Source organism: Bacillus rossius, chromosome 15 (assembly GCF_032445375.1).
Source record: "Bacillus rossius redtenbacheri isolate Brsri chromosome 15, Brsri_v3, whole genome shotgun sequence".
Taxonomy (NCBI): domain Eukaryota; kingdom Metazoa; phylum Arthropoda; class Insecta; order Phasmatodea; family Bacillidae; genus Bacillus; species Bacillus rossius.
Window position 1 is genome coordinate 26,835,935 of NC_086342.1, and position 18,461 is coordinate 26,854,395.

The 18,461-nt window shown below is 34.8% G+C and overlaps 1 protein-coding gene across 26 annotated transcripts in view; it reads left to right on the forward strand.

The window, feature by feature from the left end:
- LOC134539282 (cyclic AMP-responsive element-binding protein 1) overlaps positions 1-11,889 on the forward strand; it is a 39,458-nt gene extending 27,569 nt beyond the window's left edge. For 15 of the 26 annotated variants that reach the window (XM_063381119.1, XM_063381126.1, XM_063381129.1 and 12 more), the window contains 3 exons: positions 3,643-3,786; positions 6,712-6,802; positions 10,691-11,889. In XM_063381119.1, coding sequence (XP_063237189.1) covers positions 3,643-3,786; positions 6,712-6,802; positions 10,691-10,838 — 383 coding nt within the window. In that variant the 3' untranslated portion in view covers positions 10,839-11,889. Of the gene's footprint in view, positions 1-3,642; positions 3,787-6,703; positions 6,803-10,690 lie in introns of all 26 variants that reach the window. The other 11 variants (XM_063381109.1, XM_063381120.1, XM_063381122.1 and 8 more) reach the window with 1 other exon arrangement.
- The last annotated feature ends 6,572 nt before the right edge of the window (positions 11,890-18,461 follow it).

The window sequence follows — 18,461 nt, forward strand, 5'->3', positions numbered from 1 at the left end:
TATATATATTTTTTTATAGTGCATTAATTTGAAGTGCAGCTAATTGATTGTTTCAAGAAATGTTACAGCAAAAATTAGATATTTTTTAGTAATAATCTATGAATGGTTTTGATAGGCAATACATACATGCAGTTTTAGGGGTGCAATTTGGCCCAAGCCATCATTTAAAAGATATAATATTTATATAACTCTTTACAAAACTTTTGAAGTTTTTCCAATGTATATTAGATCAAACTCTTTTTTTTTTGTACTGAGTGCATTACTACTTGGGTGAAGAATCTCTCTTTATTTTCTTAGAAGCATAGCTTACATTTACAACAAGGCTGCATTTACCTACATTTCCTCAGGAAAGGAAGAAAAATCGAAGCAAAATATGTAGAGGGAAGAACAGTGATTACATTGTGTAGGATCATCTTGTATTTCTCTTACAGTTCTCCAGCTGTGTACGTTTCACAGTTTTTCACCCAAACCCAGGTAGCCTTTCGATAACATAACAGTACATGGAGTAAAATAACCTGTGCACCAAATATGAATACACTTTTTCTTTTGTTTTGTGAGAAGAATCTCCAGAAATAATGGAATTTCTCTTCTAGCTTAAAACAGGAAAATTCTACAATTACATACTAATGTTAACAAGATCTTTAGTATAGGACAAAGTATGAAATAGTACCCTTTTTTTATTTTGTATGATTTTGCGCAATTGGTGGTACAATTGCCTCTTTGTCATCTTTCCTGTTACATATAGTTTGCTTTGATGTTTTCTTTCTTTTGCCTTTTTATTTTTTTGACTTTATCAGGGATTTTTTTTTCTCTTCTGGTAACTGACTTGCATTTTACCCCTTGTGATAGCTGATGCAAGTAAGTTGCTTATTTTGTTGACTGAAATTCAAAACAGAAAGGTGGTTATAAATAGTTAATAAAGGAATTTCCCTTTAATTATGGTGTACTTAAAGAGTCAGGCTATACCACCTTATTTGTTTAGTATGCATAAATTATATTGTTACTGTTAATGTAAAAAAATAATTTCTTGGTCTTGTTAATGGAATTAGTTTAGTTATAAGGAGGTGAAATATTGAAATACAAACTGTGGCTTTAAAGCTGTTTGTGCATAATTTTAACATTATAGCCACAATGAGAAAAGTGTGTGCTTGAGATGGTTAAATCCTTAAATAGGCTGATAATATTTAGTAAAGGATAGTAGTTTTGCTGCTATGAAATCACACATATGTATTGTTTTATTTTGTGTAATATGCATCAAAATCATATAATTAATATGTGTTTAATACATTGAGCTCATATGTAATAAAGTATGTACAGCATTTTGATTTTAAATGTCCGTCAAGTTACTTTAGAAGTTTTCAAACATTGGAGTTTAATCATTGATGATTTTTTTTTCTGTGGACTCAAGTTAAGATTGAAACTAATCTTTATAAATCAAGCCAGGTAAAAAATTCTAAAGAATTTTATTTTCTACATTTTTGAATCTCGGACATAATAAAACAAGTGCTACTAAATGTGACCACAAGTACAACTACAGTACTGCAGCTTTGACATTTATTATTTATTATGATTGTGCTTTGAAAAAAAAATTATACCCTTTGAGATTAAAAATATATATGAATAAGTTTTTTTGATGTCCAAAAACTTTTTTTTTTCTGCTGGGATGCATTAGAACGTCATTCCATAATCTTAGTTATTAAAAAGTTTAAAAATTTTTACTGAACTCTTTGAATTTTGGTAAAAATATTACTTTTGTTGATTTATTATCATAAATAGGCAGTTTGTATCCTTATCTTATGCCCGGATGCTTAGTAAATCAAATAATCTAAATACATGAATGTTTGAATGAAGTGTGACGGGAACCTAAAACCTCTAGAATTAGCAGCCGGGAACCTAGACCACTGAGGCTGTTTCACGATAACATCATCAAGGATAAGCGAGAGAGAGAGGCATAATACCTACTTTCAGAATTATTCCGCCACATGTCAAAATAGCATTGGCCCACGAGTCTAGTGGCCTATAGGCATGCGTCATGCAAGGCAAAACTGTTGCATTGATGGAAGTGCAAATTTGTAAAATGTACATAAACTTTAATTAAGGGGCCAGCTAGTCAGGGGTTTACTGGTGTTAGTGAGGTGTAATGCTTGTTGGTGCTTCTAGCATGGTATTGCTTCTTAAGCGAAAGGCTCTGAACTTGCACGCAGTATTGACATCAAGTAGAATAAGACAACTATGCGAAGATAAAATGTAATGCAAGTCCCTCGAGTTCAAGAATCTGTACCGGGCTTTACATGCCCAAAAAGTATTCTGAAAACATGCATTTGACCCATTTTCACTCTTCTAAAAATACAGTTTAAAAGTGAAATACAAAAAAAAAAATACTCATCTTCCCTCAGAGTATTTGTAAATGTTTTTCGTAAACAGACACCACTTGTTCATCTTGAGCAGTTTTCAAATTGTGTGGGTTTTTACTGGGCCCTTAACCAACTTTAGCAGCCCTCAAATATCACACGCAGAATTTTTTCAGATGATGCTCATTTTAGCAGCTGTTTCGTGAGTGCGGTACACCAAAGAGGGTGAACATATTTTTCATTGCCAGTTCATGGTGAGCAGTTTACATCAACAGGTGATTTCACCAGTACCGAGATAAGCCTGAATGGACTGTGATTGCTGGGTGTGCTGCAGAGTGTTTTGTTTGTGCCCATGCACAAGCTGCGTGGTAGAACATGTTTGAGCCCAACATGGAACGGTTTACGTGCCAGTGTAACTCAAAATTGTGTGTTATCACTGTGCATCTGGTGCATTGTTGAGGTTTTGAAACAGTGGTTCTCAAAGTGGTGTACTGGTGCGCCCTAGTTGATTTCCAGGCACGACCTGTGTAATTTCAGAGAAATGTGTGTCCAGATATATAAAAAAAAATATAGATATTACGTACCTACTCTCTTATACCATTTTGTTATGAATATACAAGTCCTTTTGTTAACACATCATTGTTGTTCGTTATTTGAAAGATTTGACAGGGTCATGTTTCTCATAAACACAAGTATGAATAAACTTAACGTACGTGTCAGTTTATTTTTGTTGTTGCATTATTTATTTCTGTAATGTTTGACTTGATTGTTTATCAGAAATTCGTACACTGTATGCCTACAATCATTTGTAGGATTTTAGATGGCACCTGACTTCAAAAAGTTTGAGAACCCCTTCTATAAAACATCACAGTGCTTTGCACGTCTGTATTCCAATTGGGTAAAACTAATTTCAACAAAATATGGACGTAGTTATGCAAAAAGGAACCAACCCACAATTTTGTTACAATTTTTTTTGGAAAATAAATTAAAATAGTACAAGGTTGATCGTACCATTGTTGCTATTATTATATACAGTATTTATACTAGACCATTAAAATTATATCCACGTTATGTTATAAATACGAGAATTACAATTTATAATTAACTTCTCAAAATATTCAGAATAGGTTTCACGTGGGTTGGTTCCTTTTTTGCATAACTACGTCCATGTGTACTTTTAGAGTGGGTGCCGTTTGCGAACAAGTGCACGTGTGCTAGTGTCGGCTGTCGCGGCCTCGTGCCTGGAAGGGTGTCGGCTCACTGGCCCGTGCGTGTGTGCGTGCGTGCGCAGTGATCCCGGCCGGAGCGCTCCAGCTGTCCAGCCAGGGCGAGGGTGTCCAGGGACTCCACACGCTGACCATGACCAATGCGACGGGGGCCGGCGGCACCATCGTGCAGTACGCCCAGGGGCAGGACGGCCAGTTCTTCGTGCCTGGTAAGTCCACTCGCCGATTTGGCCCGGCGCCCCAGTGGCAAAGTCAGCTGTCTGTACCATAAGCAAACACGAGAGCAATGACGTTGTGCTTATTTTTATTTATCAAATTGTCACGTGCCTATCTGCAGTCGAAGAAAACCTTATTTGATGGACACTGTGCATCATGATCAAAGACCTAATTGAATCTCGAAACCGCAATGTCTGCTCTCTCAAAAAAAAAAAAATTTGTCCCTCTGAGAAAAAACACTGCCTGTGTGTGTGCCTAAAGAAAATTTTGTTTCGAAAATTATATTTTGGTTACTCCATGGAAACATGAGCATTTGGCATTTTCTGACGAGGTGTTTCACCAAAAATTCAACAGTATGCTCTGCTATGGTCTTTTTTTTTTGTAACGCTTGCTATCGTTCAATTTTGGCATGGTGCATCAAGTTACTAAGCTCTCCAGAAAAATTTGCGGTTTGTCACATAGCAATATTTTTTTTCATTATGGCTGGCAATAGGAAAATGAAAACATTTTTAAGATTATTTTAGAATAATTTATATGTACATAATAACTTTTTTAGATATTCATTTTTATGGGTTATATTTTGGAAAATGTCAAACCATAGTTTTGTACATGTCATGATAGCCACGAAACTGGACTGGTCATGAAAGGTATGGAAAAAGTCCAGAGACAAACCGTAATTTTGCTAAAAGTCACAAAATGGTACATTTCTAGCAGCCTTTCGCTAGCTTGCATTTTGTTATGGTGTCTCACTTCAGTTGGAACCTCGTCACCAAAAATCATCATGTGAAAGTTGTTTCTGAAAAAGTATCAGCTTTCTGATATGAAAATCTGCAAGTTCCTGCAAACAGCAGGTTTATTTATTATTGTGTTTACTTTTACTTGTATCAAAAATCAACCCTATGATGTAAAAAATTATTAAAATTTTTTTATTAAAAGTTTTAAAAGTCCAGAAAGTGGTTTACTAGGTATTCGTATACATCCTGTATGATCTTAGGATGTTCCGTTGCCTTTAGCCTCTGTGAATAACCGTAACACAAAAACTAATTAAATAAACAAATTAATTAGTTTGGGCTAAACTACTTGTCAGCATAGAGGTCATTAAGATATGAAGGATGACGAGGTTATAATTAGTGGTGCACCGATGCGGATACCGATGAATCGTAATCGGCGATTATGGGTACTTACCGATTAATCGTAATCGGGGATTATCTTAACGATTACTTTGCCGATTATCTACGTCCCGGCGTAATTAAGTAGGTTTTTGTTTTTACCGTGTAATATTTTGTTACATATTTTAGGACGAAATACGGTAATATTTGTATATATTACAAAATTCATCTAACTCCGTCATATCAAGATTACAGATATTTCGTTAAGTTTGATAAATCTCATTGCCTCGAACAATAAAAAATTCCTTTTTTCCTACACGTTTATTTACGTTTCGTCTTTTGTTCTGTCTTTTGTTTAGTGGCCTTGTACATTACCTATAGCCAGAGACGTAAAATAGATGGCACACAATCAAAATACCACAAGCAGTTGCAGTGGATTCTATGACAATCGATCTTTTCGAGTCGTAGAAGCGGTTCAAAATCGTGGTCCCGATACCTTTCAGAGTTTATCACTGCGTTTTACAAACTCGTTATGGGCGTCTTTGGTAACATTATCCGTTGTTGTGTTATTTGTATGTGACGTGAAAAGTGAAAAAGTATTTATAATTTTATACATTCAGTCAACATTAATAAAATCACATGTGCTAGAATTGGTTTTGAGTTATTTTTATATAATTATAGTGAGATGGCGACTAGGGAGAAAAAAAAGTGAAGTGTGGAAACATTTTTCTATAAACTCAAGTGAACAAAATATAGCAACATGTTTACATTGTTAAACGGTAATTTCTCGATGCAACCTTATGTGATAGTCGATAATAATGCTAGTTTTCTGCAACAAAAACTTACCCACTGTAAATTACAATTATTAGACTGTAGTTCAAGTTGTTTACAATAACAAATATAAATAGAAGTTAATTTAATTTACACTTTGCAATGACTTAATAGTGTATTTTATATATTTTTATACTGTTATTATAACTGTATTCTCAATTCTACCTAATCTTGTTATTAAATTCACATGGGAATAAAAATTTTTGTGTGCATTATTACACTTAAAAAAATTTGTTCATTATAATCAGTAACTGAATCGGTATCTGCCGATTATTGCTCTCATAATCGGTAATCGAATCGGTAATCGGTAAAGTCATATCGGTGCACCACTAGTTATAATGGAGCATGAGTGAAATGAGTGGGAGAAATGAGAGCACCCTTGAGAAAACCCACGGGTTCATGGAAATGTCTGTCATGTTCTGGTTCTCCACTTGTGAAGAATCTGGGTTGACCCCGGCGGGAATCAAATCAGGATCGCCTTGTGTGGGTTGATGGGGGGGGGGGGGGGGGGGGGGGTGGTAGTGATGATGTCAAACACTGTGGTCCCACCATGTTCTTCCATGAAACTGTCTATTTTTTCCCTTTGAAAAATTTTGCTGATGAAAGTTTAAATTATTGTGAGATCGCACATCAAGAAAAATCTGAGAACGTTTGGAGATGCGGGAATACTGGCAGTGTTCAGAATTGATAGGGCTGAAAAGGGTTCTGGTTATTCTAGAAGATTTTCAAGTGCGTTAATAAATTATAACCATTGAGTAAAAGGTGTATGTTTGATTGGTCATGTTTGATTGTTCATTTCACGTCATTTGTTGCATCTGGAGCAGCCAGCGCTCTGCCAACTGCCGGCCTTTATTAATTCGTCTGAGGTGAAGCACCAGTGAAATTGGCTGTCGCGTGAATCTAGCTGAGCAACACTTGCCCAAAGCTCAGTTCTGGCTGCGAGGTGCTCATTTGCTTTTGTGCGTTTTGTTGTTCAAGTTGTAACGACGCCAGGAGGTGGCATTGGAGGCGGACAGATTATCGCCGAAGACCAAGTAAGGAAGAGAGAGATGCGGCTCTTAAAAAACAGGTACGAACAATCAGATCCTTTGTCTTGCAATTTACTAAAATCAATTGGTTTTCAAGTGAATTTTAGAGTAGTGAAAAAAATTAAACTGTTGTCAAAAAAATGAAACTGCCAATAATGTATTATTTAAATAACTACATACTCTTACTTGTGTCAAGCATAAAAATGTACATTAGCACAGTGTACAGATTGGTACTTCTTGACCGCAGGAAACAGTCAAGTGGAATTAATTAATGCGATTTTGGCTATAGTATTTTAGTATGTTACAGCAGCGATGCACATTCCTAATTAGTACAAACTTATGGTGTCACTTACCAGTTACTGTTTAAAAAGTAGGGCTAATATTGCCTACTAAGCATAAATGGTGCATCGCTAATAAAATTAATTTTATTAGATAAATAGAACAGAAATCACAGTTTTTTTTTTTTAAAATAATTTTTCTGATATTGATATTTGTATTCTGTGCTGTTGCATGAAAGTATGAGTACATGTTGTTACTTAACTGTGATGTTCAAACTACACTTTTTCATTGAGAAAACATTTTCCTTTCATTCTTATTCAGTATTTGTATTCAAGACTAGTTTAATATTCATTTATAATTCTATAAGAACAGACAAAATGTTTTATTTTTTATTTTTTGTTCAGGCTTAGTGTTTGACTTTGTGAGTTGAAGGCTTTACTCTGGATTCTGTGACATGTGAGGTGAAGGCTTTACTCTGGATTCTGTGACATGTGAGTTGATGGCTCTGCTCTGGATTCTGTTGTCCTTCCCTCCATGTTCATTCCGCTTCCTCTTCGGCTATAAGAACTCATTTCCTTTGTGAGATCCACCAGCTCATAGTAGAGGAGCGATTGCACTGGTAAAGTAAATGTGATGGCATTCTTGATCTAGTTGTCATCCTGTTTCCGCTACCTGTGTAATAAATCCTTATACTTGCTCTAGTTGTTATCCCATCTACTCTACCCACCCATTAAGCCTTTGTACTACCCCAGCAATATTACATTTAATTTAGGGGTGCGAGAGTACCAAAATTTTGAGTTGAGTTTTACTGGAGTCAAATTGCTAAGTTAAAAAATTTGAGTAGTTTGCTGTTTGTTCTAGGTAAATAATAAAACACTTGTGAAACATCAGTACATCACTAATTCAAACGTGAAGTGATCTAGGATTATATACGTAGAGATTGTGAATGCCAAACAACTAGGGATGGGACGAATCCACATTTTGGTCGAATCTGAATCCTTGTTGGAATCCTCAGTGTTTGTCATCGAATCTCGAATCCCAGTCCCACACTAAACTTCACCACATGTTATTAAAAAAAAACACACATTTATTTTAAAAAATTACATAGGACTATGTATTAAAAAAAAAATCACATGTGTATTTATAAAATTGTAAAATAAGTGCATAGTGTTTACACCTGATATAAAATAGAGACAAATAACCTCAAAAACCACACACGTAAGTTTGCATCTGTTTAATTCTCTGTTAAATTAATCTTTCCTATGTTTTCAATAAAATACGTTTGTATAACAGACACCATTTAAAAAAAGTTACATTTTTTCTGCAATGTTATATTATTGAAGGTTGGAAATGATCGAGTAGTTATGCTAATTGACAAAATGCAGCGTAGTTTATCTTATGTTTGTGCTATTTCCGTTACCTTTATAATACAGTTTAGGTATACAATTTTCTAGAGCTGGGCGAACCTCAGTTCTCTGGTTTCGAACCGAACCAAACTGAATCGAACCATAGCAAAAAAATTTCGAACCGAGCCGAACCGAACCTCTTACAGAAATAATTGTTTTGAATTAAAATGAACCGACCACCAGCATTTTAGTCTTTAACTGAATGGTGAGAAAGAAAGGTTCTCCAGCCATATGTAAAATTAAAACATTATAAAGGTTAGCTTTATTAAAACATTGCAAAACATTTTATAAGTAAAGTTTATGCAATAAATAATGAAGGAAAGAAAACAGTTTAGAGAAAATCATTTTGCATTTAATTTCTTTATATATGTATACTTTTAATTCATGAAGAAGTTCCATGTAAATTTCAAAAAGACTATCTTCCTTTTTTCAGTGTACACTAACCTTCATTAAAAAAAAAAATAAGATTATAAAGATGACGAACATTCAGCATAAGGCCACATAACATATTTTTTGTGGTAGACATAACCTAACATTTTTAACAAGTAAAACTTTTTAATAGGACATTAAAAAAAAGTCGAATGTGAATTAAGTTACCAATCTACATTACAAAACCCGCTGACTGCAGTTGCTGTTTTCTTGGAAGAATGCTGCTCGTCAGAAGAAACTTTAGACATTTTTTGGGGTGGTTCTGGGTCATCTGGGTCGTCATTATCTTTTCTCCATTTGGAAAACTTAAACGACGTAAGCCTACTCATCGCAAATCACCTCAAGAAAAATAATATTGTAAACGTAACGTAAGTCAGTGTGGTTATAAAAATTTGCGTCGGAAAAAAGAAAACACGAGAAATAATGATGGGTGCCGCGACTACGCTAGTCAACTTAGTACCGTACTGTAAAATTTACTGGATCAGTACTTTTAATAAACAAGATTAAATTAATATTTTCAGTACCTGACTGTTATAACCAAAAAGACCAAAGAAAATAAATACATCCCAGTAATTTAAATATGTACATAATTTACGTAATCATTTCCTACCGCATTTGTCTTGTGTTAACTTGATCACGTTAGTTTTGCCGAAATACGAGAGTTCTCGTACATGCGCTTTAGTTTAACGTATGGGGTACGCAATTTTTGGTGATTTTACAACACTTCTCGTACACGCACTATAGTTAAAGGTATAATATACAATACCTTTGGCATTTGTACGATAGTTTATATTACGTAGTACGATAAATGCATACAAAATTCTCTAAAGTAAACAAAAAACAAAGCGCGCCTATATGAAAAAATGCTATGAGAGTTATGTGACGATTAATAATTTTTTTTTATTATTTTGTCTGCGCTTGAAACTGTTGAGGCGACGATTATGCGATAAAAGTCGGAATATTACAAGTAATGGAATTTTGTTGTGCTGTTTTGTGAATGGTCTCAAATGGGGGTTAGAAAATTAGAAAAACGTAATTTTTTTTTAAACGAACGTTCGGTTTTTCGAATATATTTTAAGAGGTTTCGAACCGAACGTAATGATTCGGTTCGGTTCGGTTCAAAATTTTCAAACTTCGCCCAGCACTACAATTTTCAATTACTACATAAAACTCTTAAAAACCCACCTCGAATCCCACCTCGAATCCCACCTCGAATCCCACCTCGGATCCTACGAATCCTCGAATCCATAGGATTCGGTATATTCGACGAATCCAAGATTCAAAAATACCATCCCTACAAACAACGCAGTTCATTGGAATCATAAGTTGATGCAAAACTGATTCAGAGGGTATTTGTTACAATTAATGTTCTTCAGCATGCAATGCTTATAATATTCCTGCCATTTCATCAATTAACAATGTAGATGATTCAGTTTTGAATTTTCTAGCGATGGTGGTCGATTTTACATAATTTTTGGTCTGTATTTATGGTTTTCGTTTGGATGTATTTGCGGTCATTTAGCACATTGTCGTCATATTTTTTTTTACATTAACCTATACTGCAAACACAAAAAATTATAACTTATATATGCAAGCACCATACTCAAAATTTTATAGAATTTGCTGCGGTAGGAATTTGTTTCTTAAAATTGGCTTTGAATATCCTTTCCCACATTAATATTATTAATACTGTGCATCATTGAAAAGAAATAAACTTGTGGAATAGAGTCTGTTTCACTGTCCGCCCAGCTTAAAGTAATGGTGTATGTGAAGTGAACTTACTGGCGGTGAACTACCTGGAAATGGAACTTGCAGGGAGGCGGCGAGGGAGTGCCGGAGGAAAAAGAAAGAGTACATCAAATGCCTGGAGAACCGCGTGGCCGTGCTGGAGAACCAGAACAAGGCGCTCATAGACGAGCTCAAGTCGCTCAAGGAACTCTACTGCCAGCAGAAGACGGAATGAGGACCAGCGATCGAGCGGAAGCGAGACGCGTCGAGGTGAGCGGTCGAGGGAGTATAGAGTGTCGCGGTCACTCGTTCCCCAGCCGCCGTTTGTGCGTGGAGTTCGTCGGTTCGTCTACCCGGGCGCGAGTCGGAGACGCGATTGTTTCGTCTGATGTTGTAGTCGGTTGTTATTGTTGTTGTTGGTCCAGATGATTATTAGAATACCGTTCAGACGATTTTTTTTTTTAGAAGAAGCAAATGGACGGTGCTCGTTTTTATACCAGTGAGAGTGTCGTTTCGCGGAGACGCTGCTAGGTCGGACGGAACTATTGTCTGCCGGAGACCTTCGAAGTGAACTTAGTCATTTTGCGGATTAGGAAAAGGCCTGTGATATACGTGTACACTATCTACTAGAAGAATGCCAAAGTTGTGTTAGAAGTTGATAGGAGTGTGGTTCTTCAGCTTCATGTGATTCAGGCGTAACTCAGGGGTAGAAAGTGAGGTGACTGTGTGCCATAAACAACGTACCACACTGATCGTGATGTTAGCGTTTTACCCTCTTCCTACCCAGCTAACAGTTCATTCAGCATCTTATTGCATACCTACATTATGTATTTTCTTCTGTTTGTGGATTACACAAAGTATTTGTGTTTTTTTAATGTATGATTTAGTTGATGTCAGTTTGTTTTTTAATTCTGTATTTCATTGTTTTAAATGTTCACCATTATTGAAGTTTTTACAGATGTTGTAGTCTAAGTGGAAAAAAAAAAATTGTTATCTTTGTATTTATTACAAAACAAGCAAGTATTTTTGATCATTCAGTTTTTTTGAATTTACTATCACATCACTTAGCACAATTTGTAATAATATTAAGTATTTATTTTGTGAAGAAGTGCAATTATGTAATATAGAAGAGTGATATATTTGTATAAATACTGGAGAACTCAACTAGTTAAAGAATTACAAAAAAAAATTTGTACAGATTTAAATGTAACATATTTTCTGTGTGGCTCATGGACTGTTGTCCTACATAGAATTTGTAAATTAAAAGAAATTATTTTTCGTATGAAGTAGTTTGTTATGATTTGAATTTGATGTTCTTTTAAAAAAAATTTTAACTACATTTATTGTTCATTATATTCTCAATACATAAAATACATAGTATTATCTTGATGTCTGCCTTGCATGTGCAACTGCCTTGCTACAGTTTTGCCAAAATAACAAGTTTTATTTTAAAAGTAGTTTTCTTTGGCTGTTTGCGACATTTTCTTCGTATGTATGATTTTGAGGGCCGGTTTGGTGACATATTCTGAGGTACAAATAATGTATATTTAATGTAATTTGCCAGTTGAGTTTGGCACTTAACTGTTAAGTAATGTCGTCTACACGTTTTATCTGCTGGTGGTTCAAACCATTCTTGAGCAGTTACTACAAATGTCGGAGTGCTGTACATTGTAAAAATTTGGATATTTATTCTTTTTGAAATTACGTTGATATTAGTACGGGTGATTGGAGCTTTAAAAAAAAAGTGAAATCGGTGCATATGCACTAAAGGTTAAATTTGAGTTTGATAATTAATTTCAGAAGACTCTTCAGCTATTTAGCATAACTATAACAATTTGCACTATTGTAATTAAAGATAGGCCAAATCTTGAAAACTCCAGCTGAGTCGAGCAAGTAATTTAGCTCAACTTGTCTTAAAGGTTGAGTTCATTGTACTTGACAAGATGAGAATCAACAGTATTTTTTTTATTTAACTCTATACCACCAATAACTGTGACATAAAATTACATATAACTATTATGCAAATATTTTACTGTGAAACCTGTATGTACATTCTTACTATTAACATTTTCCTGCCATTTACACATTTTCATTATTGTATGGTATATTTTACACAGTTGCAACATCCGGAAAACATATATGCCGCTATTTACAACTCAAAACACTAGAAACGTACATAATTTTGAAATGAAATATCTGCATTATGCCATAGACTGGTTAACACAGCAAACATGCTTTGTGAAGAAAATATTTTAATGCAGAACATATTTTTTCTACTACAGGGTCAACCAATAATATGAATTAGAGCTGTACCCATTCACAAAATTTTTCCGATATGCTGATACACCGTAATGCAGACACAACAGTTGCCAATTCACAGATTCCGAACCGATACAGGAAAAAACGCATATTGCTAAAAAAAATTTTTATAAATTTACTAAATTACCCAAAATAACTCATTCTAAGAAAAGCATGCAATGAAAATGCTTTTTAGAAAATGTATTTTAGTTTATAAATGGAACATACTCTTTTTTTAACTCTTTATTTTTAGCGTGTTTATATTTTTTTTGTTGACGACCGGTTAGTTTCTTATTGAAACATGAATTTACTAATGGAGGCTAGAAAATTTAATTAAGACGTAATTATGTATAATAATATTATTTAATAATAGGTAACAATGGAATATATTGACTCACAAAATACGAAGTTTAAAAAAAATTTAATTTAAAATTGTGAGACTTTGTACATGTTTACGATTCAAGATTGATAATTCCAATACCATCTTAACGCATGCGGCGGTGAAAATTTATAGTACCAAACATTTATACGGAAATGCATTTCATGTGGTCGCTTTGCGCGGGAAACAGTAAAATTACTTACGTTATGTGAAGTCCTATATTATTTGGTAAAATTTTTTTTATTAAATTTTAAAAACTTTACGGAAGTCAGTTAAAAAATGTATTCATCACGATAATACGAACATATCTTTGCAGTTCATGCAGTTGGTATCGTCTGTTGTTTGTAGTGGTAACCAGGTTCTAAATAAAGAGAGTTTTTGATTTTATCTAACTTTACCATGCTGGTGATGTATTTATTTACGATGTATTTGATTCAAGAACTTCATTAAAAGAAAAGGATGTTTAAGTTTGATATGTATGGCTGGCACACATAGCTAAGATGATGATGTTCAAAGTATGTAGTAGTACGAAAAGTGAAAAGAAAACTGGTGGATTTTTAAATTATGACAGACACACTCAATTTCCAGTAATAGCATCCAAAACTTAACAACCGTATCGTGAATGGCAGAAATGCAGATTCAAGTAAATATTGGCAAAATCGACTTCTACTAATTTGTATCGTCATAGCTCTATGAGAAACTTTTATTTATCACATGAGAATGCCTGACAAAGGGACTAGAATTTATGGTACAACCTGCACACTTATCACACAGCAAAACAATCTTAAAACAAAGTCTTCGTTGAGAAGCAATTTCAAACTCATCTCTCCATCACAGGTTTTTACACTTCACATATTCAGAAATTGCTGCAAACACAGTAATAAATTTCAGAATTCGATATTCACTAGCTGAATCACATGGAACTAAAATCTCTCTGTGCATTTTTAATTTTTTTTTGCAGAGGCACTAAAACTCCTTTTGTCCGTCTCAGCAGTTTTTGGATTAAAAACATTTTTGTTTTTTGGTCGTGACTTTTGCATCTTGGAAGCTGCCCTGTTTTTTCAACTAAACTTCATTTTCACGAAAAATCCACAACAGAAAGTATAAAGGAGCACACGGCCTTACTACTTGGCTTGGCTTGGCTGTTTGGACTGACTACTCTTCAATATTTGCCAGTTTGCAGTGAGAAATAGTTGCATGTAGCTCAGAATTATAAAAAGGACACTACTACATTGTACTCAATGTACAGTAGAACCTCGATGATACGTTCCCGTTTCATACATTTTCCGTGTCATACGCCGATTAATTTCGGTCCCGCCGAAAGTACTATATTTACAATGGTTTACTTTCCCGGAACATACACTTATAAAACCATTAATTTCCCGTTTCATACGTTTTTACGAAGCGGAAAAGTCCTAAAATTCACAAATTTTTTTTATATTCCTCCTTATAAACTCCGTTTTAATGCTTTTATTTTGAAAAACGATCATTGTTTACATTTGCAAACGTAAGAAAATAACTTTATCGCACCATAGATATGGATAGTATCAGGAAGACTGTGCACTTCGCTAGTAGCATCTATGGCCAGCACCAAGCGAGACTAGTGGCGCAAACAAGAAATGATCATGAAAATGGTGCACGCGCTTTACCAAGGCACGGATCTCATATTTTGTGCATTCATTAATCTTTTAACTGAATATACCCGTTTGTTATTGTTTTTTTACGATTGGATTGTTTTGTATTTTACATTTCTCAAGTTAAAATTTTATTGAAAATTGTTCTGTTGCATAAAGTTGTTTGTAAAATGTAATAAATAAGCAAAAATTTCTGATTTTTTTTTTACAATAGCCTAATTTTTTTAATTTCTAATTTAGGCTTGGTGACTTTTCCAAGAAAGGACTTCATAACATTTTTTAAGGCCACTGTTTCTCATGTCAGCTTTACTTGATTATGGACTGTATTTTACATTTCTGGTGGTTTTATTATATGTATAATATAATGATGAATTCATATCTTTCATTAATATAATGCAATTATTTACACATATGTATTTATGTTTAATCTGGCATTGTGCTGGTATGCTAGATTGGAAAAAAATTTCATTATTGCCATTCCTTTTTCATACACTTTCCCGCATCATACACCATTTATGTGCCCTCCGTTGAAAAGTGTATGACAGGGGTTCTACTGTATATGAATACAATAGAAAGGGTCATGAAAGGTGCATCGTTCCAGATAAACTACTGCTGTCCTCAGTCCTGATTGTTTTCTAATGCTCAGAGACATCTTAAAAAATGTGTGTGTAACTAAAATAATATTTGTTGGATTGGCATGACATTTTCTCTGTATATAAATAATATGTACATTACAAAAATTATATATATATATTCTGACTGCATAGAACCCCTTAATTAGCCTGAAAGTGTGAAAGTTTCATCAGAAATTGATACAGTCAGTAGTATAGATATGTCTGTCTGGCACAAGGCTTCAGGCTGAGAAGCCAAGAAGCAGGTCATCATCTTGGATTGTGAGATCACAGTGGCCATATTCAATCACCTTGACCTTAAAAATTTGCTAAAATTGACCCAAATTCACCAAAATGACCCTAATTTTCAAGTTTGTAGGGAAAAGTTTTTACCAAAAAATCTAAAAAAAATTTTCAAACATTTCCCATTTTCTTTTCTTAAAAAAAAATTGGAGGGGCAATAATTCTTGAGAAGGGGGGGGGGGGGGGGCAATCATTCTTGAGAGAGGGGGGCAATCATTCTTGAGAGAGGGGGGCAATCATTCTTGAGAGAGGGGGCAATCATTCTTGAGAGAGAGGGGGGCAATCATTCTTGAGAGAGAGGGGGGCAATCATTCTTGAGAGAGAGGGGGGCAGTCATTCTTGAGAGAGAGGGGGGCAGTCATTCTTGAGAGAGAGGGGGGCAGTCATTCTTGAGAGAGAGGGGGGCAGTCATTCTTGAGAGAGAGGGGGGCAGTCATTCTTGAGAGAGAGGGGGGGGGGCAGTCATTCTTGAGAGAGAGGGGGGGCAGTCATTCTTGAGAGAGAGGGGGGGCAGTCATTCTTGAGAGAGGGGGGGCAGTCATTCTTGAGAGAGGGGGGGCAGTCATTCTTGAGAGAGGGGGGGCAGTCATTTTTGAGAGAGGGGGGGGCAGTCATTCTTGAGAGAGGGGGGGGGCAGTCATTCTTGAGAGAGGGGGGGGGGCATTCATTCTTGAGAGAGGAGGGGGCAGTCATTCTTGAGAGAGGGACAATTAATCTCAAGAGAGGGGAAATTTTTTATTGTAGAGAGGAACTTATTCCTCAGAGTTCCCATGTGAGGTTGTGAGATCTTGACTTAGACATTCATCTTGAAACATTTAAATTTGGCCAAAAACTTATGAAAAAAAACCAAAAAATATATATTAAAATTTTTTATATTTCCAGTATTTGATTACTAACCAGCTTACGTCTCCAGTTAAAACCTAGCAAGTTCAATTGAATAAAATATGACTTAAATTATAAAAAATGTATAAAAAATTTTAAATAAAAAAAGTTTACGTTTGGAGTACTTGTTTCAAACCCAGTGAGGACATACGTGGCGATGGGTCCTTCCTCATTGATGTCCTCAATCAGACTGACTCCCCATCACTAGTACCAATGCATAAATTACTTCCACATTATGATATCACAGCAGTCATCTTGGATCCGCCTTGTTTCTTTCATCTGCTAGAGTTTGCTGCGGTCAGTGATTTAAGTTTAACCCACTAGTGTCAATCACCAGATTTTTAACAATTGTGTACGCCATATTATCGGATATCTTGGCAGCTATATTAAAAATCAGTAATTACCATCTTGGAAAATATTAAAAAAATCATAAAAAGTATTTTTTTATATTTTGATTAATTTAATTGATTTCTGTCCGTGGTTTGATCCTAGGTAAATTAAGTAATTTAGGCTCAAAGATATTTAATTTTTTTCTGAATTATCTTTTGACAAGTTTATTTGATCTTCATTACTAAGAGCAAGCATCACTAAGATACCTCCCTGGCTGTATAGATATTGTACACACTATCACTGTGCCTACCATATTCAGTACACCTTATGACTACTAGACTGTCTAATAAAATTATAAAGTCAATGTGTGTCCAAACCACGTCTTTTTCATTACTTGTCATACTTTCAAACAAGCAGTGACCTATTTCAGGCAAACAAGTCGAGTGTCTGAACTGCTAGACCTCACAGTATGGATATAACGTATTACAAGCATATAAACCAACTAACCAAACATATTTTACGCCAACTATAGGCCCAAGTGTCCTGGAAAATGTTTTACCTTGCCACAAGACCAAGGGTTCCGAACCATTATACCTTCAGACCTGATCAAAGGCTGGACTATTCATACTCATCAAGGACACACATTTGGAGCCACAACCATAACATAAAGGACGCACATTTTGGTGTCAACAGAAAGGACATGACATTCAGATGCCTGGAAATTCAGGGAAAATTTATGGAAGTTGAAATTGGTCAGGGAATTGACTATAAAACCTGGAAAAGTCATAGAAATTCCTCAGTGTCAGTAATTTGAAGTGCTCTGGTATGCCATAACCCAGACATTGAAAAACCTTTTTTCAGATGGTGTTTTAATGCATAGTTACACTGTAAATTTGGCATTTGCAAGGTTCTGTTTGAACAAGTACGGCTATAGGAATGATGGAAGCTGGATTATCTTTATTTCTTTTAGAAAATTTTAGAATACATCAATTATTAAAAAAAAAAAAAAAACAGGAAATTTGTAATTTTGGTTATGAAAAGTCATGAAAGTCAAGGAAATTTTTCTACAGATTTTTGTGGACATCTTGTTTGGATAAATATTTGTCATCTAGGACACACTTTTGGACACATTCAATAAGAAGAACACATATTCTACAAAAAGGACACATATGTGGACATATATTCAACAAAAAGGACACATTTATCTATAAAACACATTGGAACACACTTTCAAAATATATGAGACATATTCAACAAAAAGGACACAAATTTTGACACACATTTGTAATCTTGGTCACACATTTGTCATATAGTACAAAACATTCATCAAAAGACACATTCGGACACACACTCAACGAAAAAGACGCACATTTGGATTCACATTCGACATCTTGGATAAAAATTATTATTTAGTAGGTCAC